The sequence below is a fragment of the Danio rerio genome, chromosome 7, assembly GCF_052040795.2.
Source record: "Danio rerio strain M-AB ecotype USA chromosome 7, GRCz13ab, whole genome shotgun sequence".
In the NCBI taxonomy this organism is placed as follows: Eukaryota; Metazoa; Chordata; class Actinopteri; order Cypriniformes; family Danionidae; genus Danio; species Danio rerio.
The window spans coordinates 28751847-28779634 of NC_141027.1; the positions used below are offsets into that span (position 1 = coordinate 28751847).

The 27788-nt window shown below is 37.1% G+C and overlaps 1 protein-coding gene across 2 annotated transcripts; it reads right to left on the reverse strand.

Moving 5' to 3' along the window:
• Positions 1-1682: 1682 nt before the first annotated feature.
• Positions 1683-27788, reverse strand: adgrg1 (adhesion G protein-coupled receptor G1). 2 transcript variants are annotated; one of them, XM_087258849.1, is made up of 14 exons: positions 27608-27788; positions 12857-12945; positions 11114-11557; positions 10974-11022; positions 10202-10316; positions 9993-10115; positions 9773-9889; positions 7729-7771; positions 7533-7636; positions 7215-7333; positions 6852-7114; positions 6666-6765; positions 2733-3007; positions 1683-2496 (listed from the first exon to the last, which is right to left on the reverse strand). In XM_087258849.1, the coding sequence occupies exons 2-14, from the start codon at positions 12924-12926 to the stop codon at positions 2372-2374; spliced, it is 1947 nt and encodes a 648-aa protein (XP_087114975.1). In that variant the 5' UTR covers positions 12927-12945; positions 27608-27788; the 3' UTR covers positions 1683-2371.

A 27788-nucleotide genomic window follows, 5' to 3' on the forward strand; every position in this document is an offset into this window, starting at 1 on the left:
GCAGACCCAGACTCCAGCCAGGGTCTGTGAAATGTATAAAAATAGAAATATTGCTTTTAACAAAAACTCTCTATCCGATCAAAACTTGAGGATTTTTGCGTACAAAACAGCCAATATTCCAGTAGCAAGATTGATAGACTTTACACCCAGAGTTTACGAGCTTTTTAGCTTCACGAACCACCAGAGGCCGCCATTTTCTAACGAATGATCATTTCGCAGTTTCGCCAAGTAGATTATTTATTTTAGCGTTTCTTTTTGTTGTTAATGTTTAGTTGTTGTAGAATGTTTTGTTATCATCCTTTTGGTCTTTGTTTTATCATTTATAAAATTTCAGTTTTATTAGCATTCATTTTCTTTATCCTTGCTTGCAGCTGGTTAAAATCAAATTTCTGATTCTGTACCTGATCATTTGTTTAAATAAGCTGCATCACAACTCCTGACTTATTCAACTATTATTAAACTTTTATTCTTTCATTCATTTTCTTTTTAGCTTAGTCCCTTTAGTGAGGGGTCGTCACAGTGGAATGAACAGCCAACTTATGGCGCATGTTTTAGGCAGTGGATGCATTCCAGCTGCAACACAACACCGGGAAACACCTATACACTCTTGCATTCACACACATACACTACGGCCAATTTAGTTTATTCAATTCACCTATACTGCATGTCTTTGGACTGTGGGGGAAAACGGAGCACCTGAAGGAAACCCATGCGAACACAGGGAGAACATGCAAACTCCACACAGAAATGCCAACTGACCCAGCCGGGACCCGAACCAGCAACCTTCTTGCTGTGAGGTGACAGTGCTACCCATTGCGCCGCAGTGACGTCCCTATTTGTTTTTATAAGGGTTCTTATTCTTATATGAAAAAATCCACCTATCACCTAAAGTTGGCACTTAAAAATATTTTTTTAGTGTTATATAATACCTTAATATCATATTAAAAACCCTTTTAATAATAGTTTTTTGTGATAGACTTTTCAAAAATATACAGATGAGCAATTCCATGCAAATGTCAACCTTGCCATAAAAAAATTTCACCAAAATACCAAAACCGTTTCTACATTTTTTGTGTAAGCAGGCAGTTTACAGTACTTTAAAGCTACTCAAAAATGTCTGTCAATGTTTTTAAACAATCTTATTTGATTTACCAAATTCACACGAGTGGCAATTTCACATCTGTCACATCCATAATGCAGAGGTGTCACACTTATCTCTATATATAAATCTATATATAAAAATATTTAATTAAATAAAATTAATCATGTTTGCTCTAGATAGCCAACTCTTATCCTTTTGATTAGCATTATTTCTTTGGGTGTTGTGCAGTTTAATTCACAATATGTCTACAAAGCATTTTGTAAACAGGCATACTTTTTTGGTCACATCCATCACGCATGATTATTTTCCTCATTTAAAGTACAAAACATGTTTACAGATTGATATTTTTCTGATCCCTTAACTTAGTGGTGAGTTGTTCTGGAAAATCTAAACAGTTGCTTCAATATAATGCTAACATATACTTTCTATGTGAATTTATGCTTTGAGTGTTACATCCATAACGCTGGAATTGCTAAGATATTATTATTTCTGTTGTTTAACCCCGAGACTGACTGATTTTATAAAAGCTTTCTAATTTAATGTTTTAAAAATGTGAAGAAACAAATCCACCAAACACCAATAATACTGATTTTTTTATATTCCATATTAAATATCATCTAACAGAAATACTTGAACAAACAACATTTCAGTACAAATACAAAATCACAAATATTAAAAACAACACAAACTTAAAAAGAAATGTTTGTGCTTTACTCTGATTCATTATAAAACTCTGAAACATTAAGTGCAACTTACAAAACTATAGAAAATACAGAGTCTGCTAAGCTCTTTTACCTTGCTTCTAAAAGAATATACATCGAGGAATGTATTTTTGGCAGTTTGAACTTACACAACACTTTATTTCCCTCACAACTTCACACTCACATTTAAAAAAAAATCATTACCAAAAGCAAATTACTAAAACTCTTACATCTCACAATGATTACAGCAGTTTTACACAGTAGTAAAACAAACAAACAAACAAAACTAAAGTGCAAGAGTCGCTTAAAAAAACGAAGCAGAGTATCATACTCATACTAAGAATATGAATACAGAAATGCAGCTTATGATAGGTGAAGCATTTATGCTCAATGACCGGCTGCTCTGGGACTTGATATCAGAGCAATGTCATCTGAGCAACATTCAACATCCTGACCGGCAGGAAGAGAACAGATCTTTACAAATGCCCTTTGTGGATAAACTTTCACGATCATAAAAACTGTAATTTGGCAGTTTCAGACAGCTTCTGTTTTAGCATCACCAGACTTTTTAACTCTTCTCGTTAGTTTGTAGCATATGCTGTTTTGAAGACCCAGAACTGCTCCCATCCGAACTTGAAACATCTTTCTTTTTCATCCGTTCAAGAGCGTAGTATCGCAGCATGAGGAAAAATCCTGTTGAGACACATAGAAATGTAATATTACCGTAATTAATCATTTAATATAAGAGAATGGAAGCTATTGAGTTACATTTCTGAAGCAAACATTCAAAGATAACAAAAGGAAACACGTTTCAGGCTTGATTTATTTTTAAATCCCACCACAGGAACTCAGCTTACATTTGACACAATAGCAAAGGCATTTTTTGACTTTGTGTATTTTGTGATAGTGCAAGAAAAAAAAAAACTCACCCTGTAAGGAATTGATAATGCAGAAAAGAAAGAGGGTGACCTCTGAGAAAGGGCCAAAATCGAGGAAACCCAGAGCCCATGTGGTTCCATACAGACAGGTGAGACCCCAGATACTGAGAAAAGCCACATGGATCTTTTTCCAGTCTGGTCTGTTCCGGATCTCTCTCACCACAAGGAAAAGCATGACTAAACCAGAGCTCACCACAACTGCCAGTAAGCCAATGTTGATGATGTAATGAGCCAACTGACTCTTATCACCCTCTGTCATCCAGCACCTAAATGAGCAAAGCAAAGTATATATTAGTTTCTATGTACTGCATGCATGATTATTATATATAAAGCCCAGGCAATACTTTAGTTAGATCTGCATTAGTGTTCACGCAGTCTTTCAAAGTATACTCAGTACAAGAGAACAATCACAGACACTTATAAGTTTCATCCTTGTCCAGTTTTTCCAATTATTTAATGGAAGACAAAACAGTCTAGACCAGTGGTTTTCAAATTTTTTTCATCAAGTACCACCTCAGAAAAAAATTGTCTCTCCAAATACCACCAAAATGAGCAGTATTGAAATATAGTAGCGTAGAACGCCCAGTAAAGCAGCTACATCTCTGCACAGTTAAAAAAGCGTGGCAGATTACCTCAGAAATATGGGCTATATGTCATATATGGCATATTATTTACATCATTTTTGATACATTTTTAAATGTGTGTAGCATGTACATGGCATATTTCATTCCTCCGCGTACCACTAGAAGGAAGCCTGCGTATCACTAGAGGTACACGTACCACAGGTTGAGAACCACTGATCAAGACAAAGATCTTTAAACAAGACCATTAGTATGAAATTTGATCATAGCAACGTAAACCGATTGACATTTTAAAAAGAATGCTTCACCTAGTAATGTAAATTCACACATTATTTATTCACCCTCAAGTGGTTCCAAACCTTTCTGTGTTTCTTTTTTTCTGCTGAACCTAAAATGAAGGCTTTTTAAAGAAAGCTGAAAACCAATGACCATTGTTTTTATAGTAGTAAAATCAAATAATATGGAAGTCAATGGTTACCAGTTTCTAATATTCTTCAAAATAACTTGTGTTCAGTATAAGAAAGAAACTCAAACATGTTTGTGACAACTGAAGGGGGAGTAAGTGATGACTGTATTATGTGTGTATACATCAGTGTTGGGCAAGCTCCTTAAAAATGTAGAGCTAAGCTATTAGCTACTCTACTTAAAATGTAGCTTAACTACAGTAAAAGCTACTCTCTGGGAACTGTAGCAAGCTACTTTTATCAAGTAGCTTTTAGCTACATTTAAGCTATTTTTGCAATTTTCATTTCTAAATCGAAGTAACTTAAATCAAAAGCCCCTTTCACACATACAGACCTTTCCGGAAAATTGGCGGCAATTTTCCGTAAAGGTTGTATGTGTGAACAGGTCCTTTTTGAAAATACCGGTAAATTCGTTCTGGCTATTTTCCGGAAAGAGAAGTTGTAACATTACCGGCAATTTGCCGGTAAAAGCCTTTGAATACTTTTCCAGACACATTTAGCTGCTAGAAGAACATATAAACGTGATCTGACTGTGTAAATAATCATCGATGAAATGCTCATGATAAGCCGTTGTTTGTTTACCTTCAAGCTTTGCGTGTGCCTGTGAAACAGCCTGTGAGCGCCTGCACACGCACATATTATGAACATCTCGACATGCGAAAGTGATCTTGCGAAAGTTGATCATGCACAGAGTTTGTAATGTAGTCAAATGTTTACAAACACAAGCGCAGCCGTTTAAAGCTCATTTGTGGTGAATGATGTCAGAATTTACCGGTATTTTGGAATGGATGTGTGAATGCTCTTTTCCGGAAAATTTCCGTAACGTCCTCGCCTGTGTGAACAGCGCTTTTTTGAACATACCGGTAAAGTCGTTCCGGAAATTTTCCAGATATTTACCGGTATCACTGTGTGAAAGGGGCTAAAGTCAATCATATCTTAGTGATCAATAAAACTGTCAATGAAACTTATGAGGCATAATTGTTAAGTTCAGTTATTTACTGCAAATAATATGCTGTACTAAACAAAAACAAATTATAGTATATAACAGCAAAAACAAAAAGTACAATAAAACCAGGTTTTACAGTTACACTTTTAAAAGTAATTTATAGTAAAGGGAAATATTTAGGAATAAGCATTATATTGTATATTTACTCTTCATTAATAATTTACACTACATAATGTAGTATCATTAGTAACTATCATGAGCTAATAGTAATTACTATAGTATACTTTAGCCTTTACTACAGTAAACGTATAGTAAATAATAAATAATAATAAATAATAAATTTCATTTCTTAATAAATAGCCACATTCATTATTTATTTATATGATCTATAAATTATATTAAAATACGTGTTGGCTTTATGTGATTTTATATTTTGAAATAGAATATGTAATGTTCTCAATAACATTTGTAAATAAAAAATAGTCCCTATATGTTCTGTTTACATACATTTCAATTAATATGGAAAACGAGTGCATGTTTTTACCAAAACTAATTTGCATTTTTTTTAAATGCGTGTGTTTGTAAAACAATATAAATTGCACAAAGAAATGATGGGGTTCTTTTCTAAATAAGTTGTTACTCCACCCCGTTTAGAGCATCATTATGGGTTGCAATATGTTATAACTAACGTGGATCTGTGACAGAGAAATTAAGATTTTGGGAAACTTTGTTCTTTTCCTAAACAATGCATCGTACTATGATAGTTCAGCCGTGAGTTAAGTCGTTGTATGGGAAATGCATCCCAGAGCGAGAGATGGCAGTAAAGCAAAAAAAAGAATGTTGTCGACCACCAAAAACAGGAAGAAGATATCGTCATTCTCGCCATCATATGGATTTACTTTTATCGGCTAGACACCAGCTTCACAGCTCCATTAATGTCGGTGCTGTCCCTTATTGATCCGCAATCGGTAAATGTTGCTTGTGTGGACGCTACTACGCTACTTGACTAAAAAAAATAGCTTTGCTAGAGAAAAGCTATTTGATTTAAAAAGTAGCGACGCTACTGAGAAATGTAGTTAAGCTAACGTTAGTATTGTCACTACTTGTAGCAACACTACTGCCCAACACTGGTAAACATGCAAAGTTTGACTGTGTTGAGGCAAACATTGTAATAGATAGTGATCTAATTTCTGATGTTTGCATTTGTACATGCCCATACACTATTACAGTATCTTTCACAAATACACATGATGTATTCATACAGCTCAGCATAACATCATACCATACAGCAAATTCATTGAGTTTGTACAATCAAATTCCATGGGTTTCATTTGAAAACTTTTGCCACTAATGACCTTCCATATTTCCTATTGGCCTTCCATATTTAGCTCCGCACACATGCACTGGTGAAATCGAGGATCTACTATCTTTGCAACTTTAAGTATGTTTAATTTTGTGTTGCTGCTTGCTTGTTTGCACTCAGAATCAATGACTCTGTGGTAACAAGCGTAGTGAAAAACCGTTACAAGCAGGTTCACTCACAAGTGCAAGACTGTTTAAGAAACATAGTACATAGTAGATAGTAATCTTAAAGTCTGCAATAACCATAAGTTGCTAAGACTTTTATTTCCCTATGTTGATGTACTTCAAATTGACACAGAATGTTTAGTATCATTCCCTTATAGCAAACTAAAAATACATGGGGCATTCTTAAGAATATTATCCCTTGACGCCAACAGAGAAGGACCGACACTCCAAATGCCAAAGCAAATGGTCAGATTTTGATGGAAGATTACCAAAATATTTAGTTTTTTTAGTGGTTTAACTTGCACAAATGCATTGTTTATCTACATAATAACAATGTGCGCTAGCAAAATAAACATTGTAAAGTTTGATTCCACATGGACTTTAAGTACTGTAAATATCTCCTTACATTCGATAAGGATTGTTGACGTCATCACTTGGTTTAATCTTCCTTTCGCCATAAATATCCCCTACGGAGAGCAGTATACTGACAAGCAGAAATGGAAAACCTGAAAATGGAAAGAAAAACAAATCTGTTAATTATCGTGTCTCAATTTAGTTCATTTGAATAAGCTTACCAAAACTTGCCACTTACCAAAGCCCATCAGATAAAATATCCAAATTGGCAGGGGTGAGTTGAACACTTTGCGGACTAACAAGAAGGTGTGAAACACTTCCATAGCCATCCAGCAGAGGGTGCTGAGCAGCCCATAATGAAGAAGGGAACCTGTTAACTGACAAACAGTTTCATTTGCAACATTGGCCAGTATACCGGTGAGAATGAAGAACAAGCACAGCAGAAATATCGCCACCACTAGGCCACGGTGCACCAGTGAGATCTGGTTTTTCTTCCCTCTTCTGGAATGCAGACACAGACAAGACAAAAAACAACCTGGTGAGAATCACAATTATTTTTTTGACAGTGTAGTGAACTCCAGGTCACTGAATTCACACTTACCTGCGTTTGCAGAGCCAGTAGAAGAGCACCAAACAGCTCACCAAGGACACAGCACAGCCCACTGCGGTAATGAACGTCAGAGCCTTTAGATGGCGGACTGTACTCTTCTGCTCTACTTGCTGGAGCATCAAAGAGAAAGAGACAAGGTATGTATCATTTCATATTCATGCTGTAATCAATTACCGCACTGCCTGATTTGATATGCATATTTTCAATGATGAGGGAAGTACCTTTTATTCATAAAGTTTGGCTTTGCTACCAGCTATAAGTACAAAAACAAACATTTAATTTTCCTAATCTGCTAATCCTGCTACTCACCACAAGAATAGCAAAGTATGTGAGATGATTGCAGTGGCATTCTGTCTGTTCTTCGTTGATTTTAACTGTATCGCAGCCATCATCTTTCCAGTTCACTTCATTGTCTAGGGAGAAACACATTAGAAGAACAATTAGTAATTGTGCTGATGCCTAATGCTGACTGATGATGTGCATGAACATGACGACGGGAGCAGACCTTGTTTTGTATCCCATGAAACACATCTTCCTGAGCTGTCAGGCTGTGGAAGGAAACAGAAGAGGATTGGGATATCGGTTGTTAAAATAGAGACTGCATTCAGTCAGAAATGGTCTCAGAATCACAGGAAGCTTAGGGAAAGCTTTAAATGTCAGGCCCTGCCAGTGTGTTAATAGATTTGAATAAATAACCACCAAACCCCTTAATCTGTTTATTCAAAGCAGATTTCTCTATAAAAAGCAGCAGTCAGTAATACAATAAGAGTGAAAATTGTAAATACATAATTTAACTTGCTTAAAACAATAGCCAACAATACAGTAATTGAATCAAGTAATCAAATCGGATCACATTTTTTATCAAGAGTGTATATGTATGAAATAATTGGTGCTTTGACTATTGAATTATTAAAAAATAATGCACACCCGAGGTGGTGATGCTGTTACACCGTCTGTGTGCATTATTTTCTAATAATTCAACAGACCAAAAAGGCAAAAATGCAAAGCTGACAGAAACAAAAATGGCTGAATGGAGCATACACTGATCAACATATTATTCAGTCAAATGTGGAGCCAAACATTTAGATGTATTCACTGATGGTAATTTTTTTTTCTTTGAAGTACCAGGATGAGCCCGTGTTATTAGTCTTAGTGGTTGTTATCAGGGAATAGCTAACCTTAGCATGCTGTGTCTGACTAATCAGAATCAAGTATTCCAGAAAGCCACAAAATAACCAACATTAAGGGTGCTTTCACACTTGGGCCGAATGCCTGGTCTGAACCCAAGTATAATTGTCCCCCCTCTGTCTTTTTTCCTCCTGAACCCCGGTACGGTTTCATCATCAAGCTGCTGTTTTGTGTACAGCTGCTGCTAGGTGACGGCCACGAAAGCCAAGGCGCTAAAATGGAGATGTATACACATCACCGGTGTTCTGCTTTTATTGAATCTTTTGGTTTTGCTACCAAAACCAAAGTACAGAGAGCCACTTGCGTCTATCTGCCACAAAATATTAAAAAGGTTCAGAACATAACACAATGTCTGCAGAAGTCGTTTTTGGTGGAGACAAGCTGGCATTATCTCGCTTTATGCCAAGGTAGGCAATACAAAGACATACAGACATGAATGAATATTATGAAAACTAAAGTTGGTTGTACAGTTGGCGGTCCACTTCCGTTTTTTGGTACGATTGCATTCATATCAGAAGTGAACCTGACCCCAGACCACCTCGGGTACAGTTCATGGGTACGTACCAGAGTTCAGAAGACAGCATTCACATTAGCTAAACGTGCCATACTCTGACGTCAAATGAACTCGGGTGCGGACCAAAAGTGCTAGTGTGAAAGCACCTTAAATGATGTTGTAACTTCAAGAATGTATGCACAAATCTATAATGGCAAGCATTTGTTTACTTTTCAAACCGTTTTTGTGCATTTTAGACAAAACTAACTGAAACACACCACTTATTTTCATGTGCCCAAAAATGATTCTCAGACTGCTTGTACAAAACCCACCTAGAGAACAGTGTGTCCTTTACCATATCTGACAGCCAAGCATTTTTTTTTATTTGACTGAATTGGAGTTGTTCATAAACATTTTCATAATCATTTTATAGCATTTTCATAATCATTGGTAGCCAAAACCAAAAACCAAACAAACAAAAAAAAAAACTGTCTTTCACTCTCTTAATCATTATAACATCTTTAGGAGCAAGGGGGCGCCCTAGTGGATTCGGAGATCTTCCACAATTCTTGCGTACTGAGTGTATAGGGAGGATGGATTCAGCACTTAAAAATTGTAAACAAATAAATAAGGAAATTGCAAGTTTTTTGCAATCTTTGCAATTTAAATAGCAAAAACAAGATCAGCAATATGATGTTTATCATGTTTCACCTTAGCATGTGGTCATGTGGTTTCAGTGTTAAGGAAATGGAAGACATTTAGTCTACACAGTAGAAACTGGTGTGAGCTACAGTTGCTGTATCTCACACCATGCAGTATAATGTTAAAAAGTACTAGAACAGCACCCCAATGTGCTTTTTCCACTTACAGCAAAGGGACGGTGATGGAACCGGATTTTGACAGGCTCTATGAGGTTTCTGATAGTCTCATTTTCCACAGAGAGTCCCACAATGTCATCCAGAAGAGCTGATTTAGACGGTCCTCGCTACACAAACACAAATACTGATATATCATACTGAAAATATGTTGGTAAGGAAGATAAAAAATCCACATGATTTCTTTATATTCATCAAATGTCACCATCATACCTCAAATAACGTCTTGTTCTTGTAGTAAGTACACACCACTTTGGATTTTCTCCTTGATACAGATCTCAGGCTTGATGGAATATAAACGGAGGGTATGGTGTTTGCGTCTACAAATCGAGGGGCCTGAAATGCAACACATAAGTATATTATTGCATATGCTAGAAAGAGACCTTCCTGCAAATGCTTCTAATAAGGTCAAAGTCATTTACAGGCACGGTGAAATTGTGTCCTGTGAATTCCTCGTCCATCTCAATGACTGTGCCCTGAGCACAAGGTAGATCCACACGACCCTTTGCATTGAATCTCATCACTACTTCCTCTATCCTGCAAACAAACACCAACACATGCATTATAATGTGAACACACTACAACAAACCTCACGTGTTTAAAGTATTGTAAGTCATTATTACATATCCACATCAAGTTAAATACCAAATTTATTCAATGTATGATTCATAGATTGCTGCATTCATGTACGCCCAAATCGCCTATATCCCACAATACCACAAAAAGAGTTATTTATGGTATTTGGGGCGGAAGGCTTGTATGTGTTATGGTTATAAAGTAAACCACAGTGGACCCACCCATATACTGTATGCATCAAAATAAGCATGCAGAGGCAATTTGATCATTTTCAATAGTAGATACATTTCTCTGTATTTTAAAAGAACATGCCAAAACAAAGGAGATGTTTCTGCAATAAATAATATCTTGATAACTGTGATCAATGCATCAAAGAACCAGTGATGCATCCGACTGTCCATGCATTAAATTAAAAAGCTAGTGCCGTCACTGGTTCGACTTCCTGTTTGTGGCTCAACCTCTGTTTTTCACTCGCTCTTAGGCTCAGCATGATTGCGTTCTTACAAGGATGCAAGAGGTGATGTTGTGATGCATGGTAGATGTCATGAATTCATATCACAGTAAAGTAATAGTGAAACTACCAAACAAAACTAAACAAATAGAAGACGACTCGCTCACATGTTTGCTCCTCTGGGCTTCAGTCTCGCCTCATCACAGAACTTCTCCTCTATTAATCAAAAAAGAGATTAAATGAATACATCTGATATCTCTAATTCACGAGAAAACAAATTATGACATATTAAAATAAAGATTCTTACTGCAGTTGATATGAGCCCCATCAAATATGTAGTTTCCCTTGAGATCACCTGTGATGATATCACCTTTGACACTGCCATTCACAATACCATACATATGAGCATTGTCTTGAACTCCTTGTGAGAGGTCGGTGCAGCAGGTTCCTTGAAGGCCGTTTGGTTTACATAGAGTGTGATTCTTGCCATTGACCTCCACTATCAGCAGGTCCAGCAGCGGCTCCCAGAACACACAGAAATGACTTTGATTCTGATGAGGATTTGAATCTAGTTGAATGGATGAAGATTGTGTGCACTTGGCTGTGATCCTGCCCTGAATGGAGAGCGTGCTCTCATTGGCTGAAATTTCAATTCTTTCACAGCCGGTTTTCAAATCATATTCCAGATTTTGAGGTGCGATGCCATGGAGCCACTTTCCACACATCTTGAAGTCTCTGTCATTATCTGTTGCTGTTAGATAAACAAATTGTGTTAAAAAATGTATTAATATGCTGTAAATAAATAAATGTGTTAGCTGCAAATAATAATAATAATAAAAAAAACAATGATAATACTTTTTATATACATAGTCACTGGCCACTTTATTAGGTACACCTGCTAATGAATACAAATTTCTAATCAGCCAATCACATGGCAGCAACTCAATGCATTTAGGCATGTAGACATGATCAAGACGATCTGCAGCAGTTTAAACCGAGCATAAGAATGGGGTAGAAAGGTGATTTAAGTGACATGATAGTGGCATGATAGTTGGTGCCGGACGGGCTGGTCTGAGTATTTCAGAAACTGATGATCTACCGGGATTTTCACGTTCAACCATCTGTAGGGTTTACAGAGAATGGTCAGATAAAAAGAAAATATCCAGTGAGCGGCAGTTATGTGGGCACAAATGCCTTGTTGATGCTAGAGGTCAGAGGAGAATGGCCAGACTGGTTCCAGCGGATAGAAAGGCAACAGTAACTCAAATAACCACTTGTTACAATAAAAATAAATAAGTAAATAAAGCGCGAATCATCTCATACTGGTTTCTTGAACATGACAATGAGTTCACTGTACTCAAATGGCCCACACAGTCACCAGATCACAGTCCAATAGAGCACCTTTTGGATGTGGTGGAACGGGAGATTCGCATTATGTATGTGTAGCTGACAAATCTGCAGCAACTGCGTGATGCTATCATGCTATCAATATGGAGCAAAATCTCTGAGGAGTATTTCCAGTGCCTTGTTGAATCAATGCCATGATGGATTAGGGCAGTTCTGAAGGCAAAATGGGGTAACCCATTACTAGTAAGGTGAGGTGTTCCTAATAAAGTGTCAGATGAGTGTAACTGTCCAAACAATCACATTTCAAACAATCAATATCATCATTCACCCAACAATGATGACAATGACAATTTTCCTGTGTACTAAGAAAACACTGTCTGTAAATCAAAACATTTTAACAAATTTGAGTGAGAAGAGTGTCTAGTTTGCCAATACTGCCTGCAATAGAAGTGCAATTTTGACCTAATTGACATGAATAACCTATCAAGCACACATCTATAATATACTGTACACACTGTAAGCTGAGGGAAATGCAATGCCATGGTAGGTTTCTATCTGATAGTAATGATATGCATCGTCATGGCATCTAGATATTGCTGCTCTCTTGTGATTTGAATTGCTTTGTTTATCCTCATTTCTAAATCCATTTAGAAAAATGCGTCCTCTAAATGATTCAATGTAAATGTAATGCTCGTTTACTTACCTTGACCCAAAACGAACAAAAGACAGATGATTATCCACATTCTGGCAGTCTTTGCTGGATTCTGCTTCATTGTAGTTCATAGATGAAGCCTGCGAAGCAAAAGAGAATTTTGTTAAACATTCATTCATTTTCTTTTCGGCCCTTTATTAATCTGGGGTCGCCACAGCAGAATGAACGGCCTTGTTAAAAATAAATGAGTATAAATAAATAACAATGCCTCATGCGCGGGCAACCTTTGAAATAGAAACATAACTTATCAAATATCTTTGCTGCTCCTTCCTCTTACAAACTCATAAAAAATACACATCTGCATTTTCCATACTGATTTCCTTTTTACAAACTCACACTTCTTGAGATAAAGATGCAGGCATCTAAACACATCTATTCCTGGACTCTTATCAATGAGAACAAACTAATGCTAGGGTAAAAATACATTGTGATGCGTACTTGGCAGCAACTGCCATGTCTTATCAATGGGAACAGACTTGCTTTTCTACAAAACCACTATTGTGGTCACATTCAGTCTTTATGTCACAGTCTTTGTTTTGTTTCGTGTAGTAAAGCATGAGTCCTTATGGTCATGACAAAGGGCCTGCCTCAGATGTTCAATACAATGAATCATAGCACATTGCCAGTCCCAATGCGCTAAAACACACAGCAAGTGACAGTGGATGAGTCAGACACTACTTGGCAAGTTTTCTAGCATGAGTCAGCATGGGTCACTGACTGGGCCACAGAACAGAACTAAAAGCCACTTCTGCATATCTGACAGAGTTGAATGATGATGTTTGTTCCTCACTTTACTGACAGACTATGCAGACGACTATTATAAATGCATATTAAAATACACTTACAAGAGGGAAGGAATTCAAGAAGCCCACATCCTCTTAAGTAAACAATTGCCGCGTCTCAATTAGCATACTAGCAGTACTTTTCAAAATTAGAACGAGTGTGCATAAAATCACATGATGTTGAAATATTTTGGGTATTAAATATACAGTTGAGGTCAGAATTATTACCCCCTGTTTATTTTTTTTCTCCTATTTCTGTTTAACAGATTTCACAATCCTAATCATAATAGTTTTAATAACTCATTTCTAATAACTGATTTTTTTTTATTTTTGCCATGATGACAGTAAATAATATTTGACTATGTATTTTTCAAGACATTTCTATACAGCTTAAAGTGAGATTTAAAGGCTCAACTAGGGTAATTAGATTAACTAGGCAGGTTGGGGTAATTAAGTAAGTAACTGTATAACGATGGTTTGTTCTGTAGACTATCGGAAAAAATATATTGCTTAAAGCGGCTAATAATTTTGACCTTAAAATGTTTTTTAAAAAAAGTAATAACTGCTTTTATTCTAGCTGAAATAAAACAAATAAGACTTCAGAAGAAAAAAATATTATCAGACATACTGTGAAAATTTCTTTGCTCTGTTAAAAAAAGAAAATTCAAAGGGGCTAATAATTCTGACTCCAACTGTGTGTGTGTATATATATATATATATATATATATATATATATATATATATATATATATATATATAGCAGTTAATATTGCTCACAACACATGTTGCGCTAGAGGAGGATTTGATTAAAACTACAAACCCATAAAAATGGTGTAAAAAAACACATATGACAGATGTGTGAAACAAATAGTTTGAGTGATTAATCAATATCTAACCGGATATTTAATCCACAGAAACATTGTGACTATTTATTAAGGTATACGGTTGGTGGTCTTTGATCTTTTAATGCATCTTTATGCAAGAAAACAAGCAGATTTTCTTTTAGTTCCTTTATTAATCTGGGATCACCACAGCGGAATGAATCGCCAACTTATCCAGCATTTTTCGCGCAGCAAATGCCCTTCCAGCTGCAACCCATCACTAGGAAATGTCCAAACACCCCCACTCACACACATACTGTACACTATGGACACTAGCTTATTCAATTCACCTATAGTGCATGTTTTTGGACTTTTGAGGGAAAGTGGCCACATAAAATCAAACAAAGACCCATCTCTCTGTCGATATCTTCAAGTGAAACAGAACATTTATTTTCATGATTGTCATGAAGACACTTAAATATTTGTGTGACTATTTTTTGCCAAATGACAAATTTCTGTTAAAGTGACTTTTAGAGCAGAGCTGGAGATATTCATGTCCTCATATACTGTATTGTGAGACAAAAGAACCACGATTTTAATTTAAAGCCTTTACTTTTGATTAAGTGTGCAGATCGACTTTTGATTTGTTCATCCAAAAATAGTTTGGAACTTTACCTTGGCTCAATCATGAAACATTGCTGCCATACCACGGCTGCTATGATATTACACAGCGTCTGAAACTTTAGTGCATTCCAGTTTAAATAATAATGGTTCAGGATCTGCACCAAATTAAATACATTCTGATTCTGAATCATCTCTTATAAAATGTCTCTATGATTGCAAGGCATGCTTCCTGTGCAAGCAGGTGGTCATGTTGGTTACACTTATAGAAGTTAGTCGCAACAAAGTTCCTTGATTATTATGCCAAAATGAGAGTATAGTTCCTAGCCATATCAACTCTTTGGCCATTTTTGGTCATCTAATCTGATTCAATAATCTTTGTTAAGCTAAGCTAAAAGTACTCCCACCACACTCAGAGATCAGCTGAATGGAGTCAAAAATGGTAAAACTAAACTGTTTATCTCTGACAAGGTGTAAAATGAGTCTATTTTCCAAAAAAAGTGGAGTCTTCCTTTAGGTTATTGAACTGGGATTCAGATTCAAATGTAGACTAGCATCTATAGTATATCTATAATTTCTGATGCATATTTCAATGTTAAATCCATTAGACAGCAGATGATGAGCCCTAAAATAACAGTACAACAGTGTAGTTGGATGACTTTCACAATTAAAGTCCAACCTTCCTGTCAGCAGCAACCACAGTGTCACATGTACGCACTTTAATAAGTTCTCATGCATATAACACAGATCTAGCGTTTTGCATTTCTGCGTGACCTTTAAATCTATCAGATGCATGAGGTGTAAACCAGTCGAAATGAAACTGTAGGAAAATGTAGCACACACACTGTAAAGATCAGACACCACTGTGGCTTTCCTGCATTTACCGACTTCGAGCACAAACATGCGTCAACCTGTTGCAGACATTATACAAAACACAACACCTGCAGCTACTCGATTTGGTCTGACGTCGAAACTACTTCATGTGCTTTTCCACCACTGCGGCTACTAAAAGATGCATTTTAGAACTACAGAACTACTATGAAACTGCATATGAGTATAAATAAAGAGAATGAGAGTCACATACTGGAGGAGAGCTACAAAAAAAGATGCTAACATAACTGTCAGCTGTGTAGACAGAACAACTGTAAACAGATCGAAATATTAAATGAGTGTTTCTGTCAATCTAATCGAATGCATTTTAATACTAACCCTAATCCTATTTAATATTTGTAATGCCATACACAAGTCTAAACAAGGGCACATACAGCAGATTTATATGTGTTTTAGTTGTTGTTGGTTTTGCGACAAAAATTATAGTTTAATTTTCACATAGTCGAAGTCTCACTGACAGTTTTCAAGTTTATATTTTTTATAAGATCCTATGTTAAGCAGTTTAATAAACGCTAAATATATATTTGTGTAACATTTTGTGCAAAGCTGCCTTCTAGTTAAATTATAAATAATAAACTTGCAGCACGTCTTTACTTCACATCAGTCTCAGGACAGCTCCACACACTAGATGGCGCCACTAGCTCGAGCAGTCTTCTCATTTCAGCGTCAAATCACATGTAAGAAAATAATTTAAAACGCAGGATTTAACTCTTTATTCCAATGCGATAAACCACTAATCAGTCAACAATGTGAACTGTTTCAAGGTCATAAAATTTCGCAATTTTAGTCTATATAATATAGTAGGCTAGGCTTACTACTTAGGTGTTAGTTACCTGGTGTTCGGCTGTAGCACTGATTTAATAATAAGAGTAAGGACAGATAACTGGCAGAAGATGTTATCTTATAAAACATGCACTCAGTCCTGCAGCTCTATTTATTTACAGAGAACATCTGTAATTATCTGTAATCATAAGATACAGTCACATCCCGGGAATGAATCAAACACAATGAACACTTGTCTGGTTTAATGATGGTTTGGACCAATCAGCATGCTCTATTGTGAATAAGATGCAACTTCATTAATATGCATGATATAGTTTCGTTGGAGTCATGGTGGTGCAGTGGGTGGCACAATTGCCTCACAGCAAGAAGGTCGTTGGTTCAAGTCTCAGTTAAGTCAGTTGGCATTTCTGTGTGAAGTTTGCATGTTCTCCCCGTGCTGGCATGGGTTTCCTCCGGGTGCTCTGGTTTTCCCCAACGTCCAGAGACATGCAGTACAGGTGACTTGAATAAGCTAAATTGGCCGTGGTGTATGTATGTGTGTGAATGGGAGTATGGATGTTTCCCAGTGATGGGTTGCAGCTTGAAGCGCATCCGCTGCGTAAAACATATGCTGGATAAGTGAGTGGTTTCATTCCACTGGGGTGACCCCAGATTAATAAAGGGACTAAGCTAAAAAGAAACAGAATGAATGAATATAGTTTTGTCATTGGCGGTACGGTGGCTCAGTGGTTAGCACTGTCGCCTCACAGTAAGAAGGTGCCTGGTTTGAGTTCTTGCTGGGCCAGTTGGCATTTCTGTGTGGAGTTTGCATGTTTCTCCCAGTGCTCTGGTTTCCCCCACAGTCCAAAGTGATTTGCTATAGGTTAATTGAATGAACTAAATTGGCTATAGTGCATGAGTGCGTGTGTGAATGCGGGAGTGTATGGGTGTTTCCCAGTACTGTACTGCTGGAATACGTTGGCAGTTCATTCTGCTGTGGTGACCCCTGATAAATAAGGGACTAAGCTGAAGGAAAATGAACAAATGAATGGATAGTTTTGTTGGCTGTTTTTGGCTGTAACAGCATTTAGAGACACACCTTCCAAGTTGTGTTGCCAACAGGGCCGGCATGTCCACAGTGGCAACCTACCCTAGAATAGTGAGAGTGGCACCCACAACCTACACCCGCGCCCCTAACCCCCCCACTCCTTACTTTCGTCCATGCCGCCGCCAACACCTTATTATCCATGACCACTGCCCCCGTACCTCCGCTCTTCACGAACTGGTCACTTCTGTTTTCACTTTCAGATTAAGGGCGGCGTGATCATTGTTTGCCAAGAGCACCAGTTAAGCCTCTCTGACCCTGGTTGCCAAGCACAATTAAATCCGATAGAAGATAAAAAATTGTTCAGAGACACGGGTCATAAGTGTTCCATTTTTAAGTGTGCCAAAACAAAAGTGTTGTTTCCATTTCCCCATGGTGCAAGCAGTTAGCTTACAGTGGTGTGTTAAGACTCAAATTTTTTGTAAGGAAATCTGTATTTGCCACTCGTCTTCTTTAAAAAAAAAAAAAAAAAGTGGTTTCAGTTTGTGTTGATTGTCATGTTTCTACGAATTTGGCAAGTGTGTGATCAATGCTCGTTGTTTATGTTTATTCAGATGGGAAAGTTAGTGTTACGATAACCAGCGATCGCTCTCCGGAGATTAGTGGTTTCCACTATGCTTGGACTACACTTCCGCATATCCCAGGACTACAGTTTCATACATGCACTTCTCCTAGACATCCATGCTCACTCATCTGCTTGATTACATTCACCACCTGAACCTTGTCACAGACTGATAGCATTCCATATATAAGCCACTCATGAACCCATTCAGTTTGCCGAGTCTTGTTTGCTTTATTGTGACATTACAACGCGTTTCCCTGTCTTGTTTTCTCCGTGTTAGACCTTAGCCCTGTATTCCCTGTTCTCCTGTTTAGCCGCCTGCCTTGTGACCTGTTGCCTGATTCACGACTACGATTTTGGATTTGTCTGCATATACCCGATTGTACCTGATTTGACCACTGCTTGCCTGACGCTAAATAAACCTGCATATTGGATCTTACCTCCAGTTGTTTCCTTACACTCCCTCCCCGTCGTTACAGTTAGTTAGTATCATCAACAGTATTCTTTCGGTTTTTGAACACATGCCTTATACTCAAAATTAATGAAGTTATAGTAACATTACTACGTCTGCGTCTGTGTTGCTTCTGTGCAAATCAGCTGTTTTTTTTTTGCACATAATTCCACTTTTCATGCAAATCCTTCCCTCTTTCGCCACTCGGCACTCGAGCTGGACTCACCCACTTTCCTGACCTTTTTCAAACTCAATGTGTGAAAAACACTCTGCTATGACGGGGGTTTCATGACCCTTTGAATGACTTTCAATGCTTTTTATGTGTACAACACTGCAACTTTTAACTTCCTTTCACTTTAGAACTGACCACATTCTTTAACTTCTTTGTTTAACTGATCATTGCAGAAAGTGTCTTGGTGGCTAAAAGATGCCGTGCAGATAAAAGATAAGGGCCAGTTAATGTGCGAGACATTCTTAATGTGTTGACCTGTGTTTAGCATATATACCAACACTGCAGCAATAAATAACATTTTGTTTACACTGCGGAAAAAAAAATTCTACTTACAGTTTTTACCCCATTTCTAATCTAAATGTCCAAGTATTCCTAAATCAAGAAGCATTTTACTGTTTTGGTAATTTTTTGTTAAAATTATGGAGGTAATTTAGTGATGCCAGTGGGACAAGTAAAATAGTCTTGTTTTTAGTTTGAAATAACTTCATTTTACTTACACGACTGGCAGATAATTAAGCTTGTTTTAAGGAAACCCCCACTTAACTTTGACATAATTAAAACAAAACCATATTATTTACTTATCTGAAAAAATGCTTTTTGATTTAATTGTTAGATATTTGGACTAAGGGTGTTCGGTTCCGGGTCTTTTGGAATCTTCTTTCTGTAATTTTTAAGTCGGTGTAATCGACTCCGGAATTGACTCCATTTATATTCACTTAAAATAGTGTAAGGATTAAACCTGCTGTATCATGTTGCGCTTTACTACTGCATCAATTGCAGCTTTACATTGTGCAGTTCTCCTCTGGTCAGACAAAACCAACAGTAAATCATCTGCAGTCAAAAAAAATAGTTATAAACCTACACTTTTAAAAACATATTTTAATTTTCTAATTTAGATAATTTAGGCAATTACATTGCAATATTGGAGACAGAGAGTTTAAATATCGAAATTTGTGTGTCAGTGTGTCAGTGTGTGTGTGTATACTGTATACACACACACATATATATATATATATATGTATATATATATATATATATATATATATATATATATATATATATATATGTAATGAAGTTTACGGCCCTTTGGCCGCCGGGAAGAAGGAGGCGGAGAACCGACGGAGCTTTAAAATGATTTATTAATAACAGTGACGGCAGCTCCGTCAAACTGAAAGCAAAAGTAAAATAACATGTCCGGGCCCGGTCCTCTCTCGGCTTCCTCTGCCATCGGTCCTCCTTTTATGGTCCAGAGCTCCTTCCGTGGGATCCGAGGCAGGTGCGCACCGCACGTGTATCCACTTACGCGGTGGCCTCACCCCGTTCCCACGGCTCTCGGCCACGCCCCCTCGCCACAATATATATTTATAATAGTCTATAAAACTTTTTAATATTAGTGTTTTATACTTGAATATTGTACAGAGTGAAATAATCTGGCGTAGCAGACGGTCACGCAAGGCACACACCCAAATCTGCAGTTGTTCATTTCTTTGATGCCACAACCGATCAATAAACAAAATAGCTAGATTTTACATTTGATTTATCGACCAATTACATATTAAACCCCATATATGAAATATTTAACTTAAATAGTTCATACATTGGGCTACGCGGTGGCGCAATAGATAGTGCTATTGCCTCACAGCAAGAAGGTCACTGGTTCGAGGCTCGGACGGGTCAGGGTCAGTTGGTGTTTCTGTCTGGAGTTTGCATGTTCTCCCCGCATTTGCGTGGGTTTCCTCCGGGTGCTCCGGTTTTCCCCACAGTCCAAAGACATGCGGTACAGGTGAGTTGGGTAGGCTAAATTGTCCGTAGTGTATGAGTGAGAATGAGTGTGTATGGATTCCAGAGATGGGTTGCAGCTGGAAGGGCATCTGCTGTGTAAAACATATGCTGGATAAGTTGGCGGTTCATTCCGCTGTGGCGACCCCAGATTAGTAAAATGAAATGAATGAATGTTGAATGAATTAGAAAATGAATGAATGTTCCTACATTAACAAACCTAAAATAAAAAATAAAAGCAGCGTAAAATACTGTGCCTTAAAGCACATATGTATATATTGCTTTCTCATTCTCTAGAGTGCTCGCGGTTGCGAAATTGAAAAAAAAAAGTAAAATGTGTGAACAGCCATTCAAAGAGGGCGCCTTCAGTGTTCATCGTGCAAGAGAATGAGCTCTGAGAGCCGATTCCGGTACTAGGTCCATTGAGTACAGAAATCTATTTTTTTGGAGTCGACCCCCCCTCACCCCACATCCCTAATTTTGACAAAAAAACAAGAAAAAATCTAAAAGTAAGAAAAGCATTTTTGGAGTGTAAGGGCAAGCTGTCAATATTAAATCAAAATGTTAATGCAATTTTTTCCACATACTGGATACCAAGTCTTTTTAAAGATTATTCAATCAGGAAAAAAGTTCCAAAAAAACCCCAAAACAAAATAAAAACAGTTTATTTGATAACGAAAACAAGCTTCAAAACTGACAACTGTTCAACTGTTCCTGTCTACGTTGTGGTTAGTTGTTTAAGTTTTTTCCAACCACACTGCCCACCAGGTACTATAAGCCCACAAAAACAAATACTTTACAATGCAACTGAGCAAATTGCTTAGATGTAATCTATTATCACATAACTATCGATCAAACGTGGTAAAGGAAATAGTATTTACTTTAATGCTACATACAATGTCAAACCTTATATTTCACTCAATAAAGAAACATCCAATTCACCAAATAACCAAATATCCAAGGTCTACTAAGTTGTCGTATTTTACCCTCTCCTTGAGTATCTTATTGGTTAAATATAACGATTGCTATTTAATGCAAAAATAAAAAACTAGTTCTGTGGTTTTTTTTAAATGCTTAAATTCTATCCTTCTGCCAAAAAAACCCGGCGCTGACAGTATATATATATGTCACAGTCTTGATTCTCTGCCACCTAGCCTGACTATTTGGCTGTTTAGACTAAGACTTTGGATTGACTGTATGCTCCTGTGTTGACCATTGCCTGCCTGACCTTTCTCTGTTGAATAAAGTACTGCATGTGGATCATCGCAGCGTCCCTCAATTACAATATATTACAGCAGTTCTAAGTAGGTGTAGCATGCCACACCTGAAACTACGTATTCCCATGCAATGTGTAATTTATTTATTTTTAACACATAATATGATGTCATACATGACACCCAGTACCCACACTTGTGGCCTTTGCACTTGAACGCTTGTTTTATACATGAACAATTCTATGCAAATGTCAACCTTGCCATGAAATAAATTAAGTTTCATCAAAAAAGAGAAACCGTTTCTACATTTTTTGTGTAAGCATAAGCAAGTATTTAAAATATTCAAGAATGTCTCTTTCAGTGTTTTTAAACTATTACACTTGATGTACCAAAGTTAGACAAGTGTTAGTTTCACATTAGTCACATCCATAATGTAAAAGTGTCACACCCATAACCAAGCTTTTCCCTCATTAAAGCAAAAATGTCAAATAAAATCAAAACAATGTTTTTTGTTCTATAGTGCGCTCCCTTTGGTTAGCATTATTTCTTTTAGGTTGTGCAGTTTAATTTGTAGAATTTCTACAAAGTATGTTTTACACTGTAAATTAGCGAACATGTATATATATATTTTTTTGTCACATCAATCACATATGTTTATTTTCTACGTTTAAAATATAAAAAATGTTAACAGATTGAGATTTTTCTGATCCCATAACTCTGTGGTGAGTTGTTTTGGAAAATGTAAACAGTTGCTTCAATATAATGTTAACATATACTTTCTATGTAAATTTATGTTTTGAATTTCTACTGCAAATGTCACATCCATAATGCCGGAATTGATCACATGACATTTTCCCATACGTGTTATGGAATATAGGAGTGTGTTGAACACTTGCAATTAATATAAAGTAAATCAATCATGTTTTAGAGGAGAACTGCATTCATTTTCTTTATAAAGAAATTATTTTTTAACAATAACTGTTTGACCAATGGGTCAGCGACATGCTTACAACAGTGTCCAAGAAAGGTTTTTACAGAGCATTACACAATTTTGCACATTTAATATTTAGCACTTTGTCTAATCTTCAATTTAATCAGTTTCTAATTATCAAGCATAAAAAAGCTGCTGATATATGTGATGTGACATTTGTGACTTGTGCACAGTGAAGGTGGTCTGTTGTTTCCAAAGCCACAAGTGTTTATTTAAAGTAGGGGTCACCAACATGGTGCCCACGGGCACCAGGTAGCCCGCGAGGATCACATGAGTTGCCCGTGGGCCTGTTATAAAAATTAGCTTACCATAGCACCACATACCAGTAAGTTGCATCTAATATTTTTTGCAGCTATTCTTTTTAAATCACACTTGCATTGGTTGATATTTACCTGTTTTCATTAACATGATCAGTGTCTTCACATAGATGAATATCATTAATTATTAATAACATATAATTAAAAGTAAATTGAGCAAATTTGTTATTAGGAAGTGTGTATCAAACTGGTAGCCCTTCACATTAAACGATACCCAAGAAGTAGCTCTCAGTTTCCAAAAGGTTGGTGACCCCTGATTTAAAGTGCTAGGTCACTACACTTTTAAACTTTTAATGTATAGCCCTGCCTACTTCCAAGAACCACTGCGAAAGACTTACTAAAGCTGGTCTCCCAGCACCCTCAGAAAGAAAAGTTTAAATATTTGTGGTACAGTATTTATGCAAATACTGTAATATTGCAATACATGCACTTATTGTGGTAACGCGGTGGCGCAGTAGGTCATTTCTGTGTGGAGTTTGCATGTTCTCCTCATGTTCGGGTGGGTTTCCTACGCGTGTTCCGGTTTCCCCCACAAGTCCAAAGACATGCGGTACAGGTGAATTGGGTAAGCTAAATTGTCCGTAGTGTATGTGTGTGAATGAGAGTGCATGGATGTTTCCCAGTGATAGGTTGCAGCTGGAAGGGCATCCGCTGCGTAAAACATATGCAGGGTAAGTTGGCATTTCATTCCACTGTGGCAATGAAGTTTTGGGTACTTCTCCTGTGCACCACCAGAGGGAGCCATCACCCGAATTCTAATTGGCTCTACTGACTAAAATTCCCATAAGCCCCTTTGCCCAGGACTGATTGCGGTAGCAGGTGTCTCACATCAACATTCATGCTTTTGATTTGCATGACTTGATTTGCCCAGCAGTTATTACCAAGCTTTTTCACATCATTCCTGCCCATGTCTTGATCTTCTAGCCTGTCTGATCACCTGTAATTGTTCTCTGCCTGTTTTTCAACTTCATTTTTGGATTGCCCCACTGTTTATGATCATTGTTGTCTGTGCCTTAATAAAGCTTGCCAATGGATCCGATGGCTTCTGACTTACCACAACACTTATATTGTTTATTTTTTTATTTAAATTAATTTGCAGTGGTTAATTTGCTTGTATTAATATTGTACTAACATTCCCTGCAGGCACAGGACGTCAACATGACATCATATTGACGTTGTACCCTAACGTTTTAGAGACGATAGATTTTGTTTGGAAATGAATATTGTGTTGACGTCAGAACCCAACGTCAGGTCAACGTCAATGTCCAACGTTCAACCCTAAATCAACCAAATTTTAACATCTAATCGGGTTACATCTTGATGTTGTGTGGACGTTTCCACTATGATATCTGTCAGATGTTAGATTTTGGTCACTTTCCAACACAACCTAAAATCAACCAAATATCAACGTAATTTGACGTTGTTATTGGACGTCAAAAGAACATTGTCCTTAGACGCTGGCTAGACATTGCATTTTGGTACCTGACCTCATGACTTAAATCTAGCCTTATATTAACATCTTATGATGTTGTGTTCCTGCTGGGTTGCATCAGTGCACAGACAAGGATGCACCCAGTTCATTTATAGTTTGTGTTGCTACCGGTGATAGACGTGCCCAATCAAGCCATACAATTCATTTGTATTCCTTGTACTTGTACGTGTGTAATGACAATAAAGTTGAATCTAACCTAATTTAATCTAATATGCATGTTGAAAACTGCTCTACTTCAATCAAAAAAGGATGGAAATATAGTTTCCACAGTATAAAAAGTGACAACTCAATGGAGTTATAACAAAGCAGCATATTGACTACCACTGAGAGTGCCCAGTTCCTCTGTGCTATGTTTGAGAAGGGTGCGTCTACGCCTCCGCCTTTTCTGGCCTCTCTCGCTCTGCCATTGTTCCAGCTATGTGGAGCTCACAGCGGTCAAAGAATGTCTCTTTTCTCTCTAAGCACCACTGAAAGGAAGCTGGTGAAGTCCATTTATACAGGAGCCTGTTGCCAGTTTTATACTGTGCAAATACTGGAATTTTTCTTTGCAGAAATTCATTAAATTCTCTTACTCCTCTGCATTATGTTATTTCTCACTTGTTCCCACCAGCTGTTAAAAGCAAACTAAAAAGCTTCTCCTTTTAGTAATAATGACTCTGTGGAAATTCTAATAACCTCAGAGGCTTTAGCACTTCCCACTACCTGAACTTCTTTACTCTGATAACATCTGAGATGATTCAACATGTTTTGAAGTCCTACATGAACCTCAAGAAAGATGAACCACAGCAGACTTGCATTTCCACGGTTGATGTTGTGTCTAGTGAAGCTATAACAACCCGTAGAGAACAAGAATGTGAACTTTGCGATGAACTAGGTCACGCTATTGTAATGGTCCTTTGTGACATCAATGGCAGACTAAAAAGAGAGAGGCTTTTCAACTCGCTTCATTCTGAGCTGAAGTGACGAGTAGCAGGGACCAAGGGCAAAGGTCTTTCAACCATTTAGCAGCATCCGCATTGATGCAAAGTTGCATTACAGAAAAAAAATCTGTTGACGTTTAGTTGCGCAGATCAACCATCGTGGTTCAGACAGGAAAACCAAGAAATTGACTTAAAGAAAAGACGTGGCTGAAACAGTATAGCATAGTTACTACCAAGTGAACAGATAATGCGAACCTAGAATAACTTTAGAATAAAACATCAGCCAATTGTGCCTAATGCATAAATATAAACCCTAATACATTTTCCTCTAAATGCAATTCTTCATGAAAATCTAAAACTCAAATTACATATGCTTTGTGCCTTCTGATACAAAAATGAAAGTATATGTCAGAAGCAGGCACAGGCTCAATGTTCTCAGTTGGTTGTATAGAAGGCAGATAAAGGGAGCATTCCTTTCTATTGAGGTGGACTGGTGAGGGGGGTTACAGGATTGTCGAGGCTTTCTCTAAAGCACACGGTCTCAGCGTGTCTTTGATTTGTTCATAGCCTCGGAGTAAATATGCGGCCGCTGCTTCTCCACCTGCGCTCCAATTTCCCCAAGGAGCTCCTTGTCTCATATATTACACCAGTGAGCGTGAAATGTTGAAATAAACACAGAGAAATGCATGATAAAATGAGAAATGCGTGTTTATGTAATCTTAAGGTTGAGGTGAGCAGAGTTAAAAATAAATCTTGTTAAAGGTTATTGCATGGTAATATGCAGTAATGTCTACTTTAAGCTCATTAACCATGTTTATCGGATTTTAATTATCAGATTTTGGCTATTTCAATGGTGTCTTGTTTAGGTTTATAAGCAAACACATGCAAAACATGATGGAAAGTACTAAAATCCAGTCCATTTATGTGTATACAAATGAAAGATTTGTAGCTAGGGTCAGTTGTCACAAGAGCTCTCAGGTTTGGTAACGCAAATGTTTTGTTCTTGTTTTCCAGCATTGGATTCATACTACTTTTAATGTATATTAATGTAAATTCATTCCTTTAAAACTTAAATATTTTCATTTAGCCTTGAACAAACAGTGAACACAATAAAGCAGCATCCTTAAAGGTGAGGGGTGGGCTGTAGCTTACTGTATAATGAAGATAGAAAGAGAAAGGTAAAGGGATATTTTGATAAAAATCAGGTTGGGGCAAGATGATTTAAAGATGGTTTAATGATGTTAAGACAGTAAGGCGTTAAAAACATCTTTATCTTTTTACTCATAACAAACTGAGGTCCCTTAAAGGAAAAATTACCATTGTGATAAAACATAATAACCTGCATATTAGAGTCTAGCCATGGTAACCACACATTAGATTGGCCACAAGTTTAACCATGTCATTTGTACACTCTCAAAAAGCAATTATGGCCTTCAACCGCAATTATAATAGTTACAATGCCAATCTTTAACCAGCTTTATACATATTTTACTCAAATTTGGGCTGGAAGAATCCAAGCATTGTTTTTGAGGAGAGTAAATTTTAATCAATCAGCCGAAAAGCACTTTTTTCTGGGAAACCCCTTCATTTCCACTAGTACTTAACATGTAAAAACATCTTTAAATTATTACAAAATTATTTTCATTTAGTTAGCAGTAACAAGAGAAAGCCTAAATTTCGTCTCAATGTGACTTGCACCTTTCAGAAGCTCTTTTGACACCTCTCTCCAACGCTCAACACAGAGATCAATTTGAGGATTATATCAAGTTTCACATTCGCAAAACATTATAAACTGTTCTTACCTTTCAGAGGCAAACGAAGTCCACTTTCTACCAACACCCTCTTTAAAAATCGCGTAAAACGGTCGGTGTTTATTTCGCAGTAACTCTCCCGGTCTTTCAGTACATGTCAAAACATGCGTAATGTGAAACGAGCTGAAGATAAACGCAAGTGACTTCTCGCACTCGGAGACTCGCGCGCAGT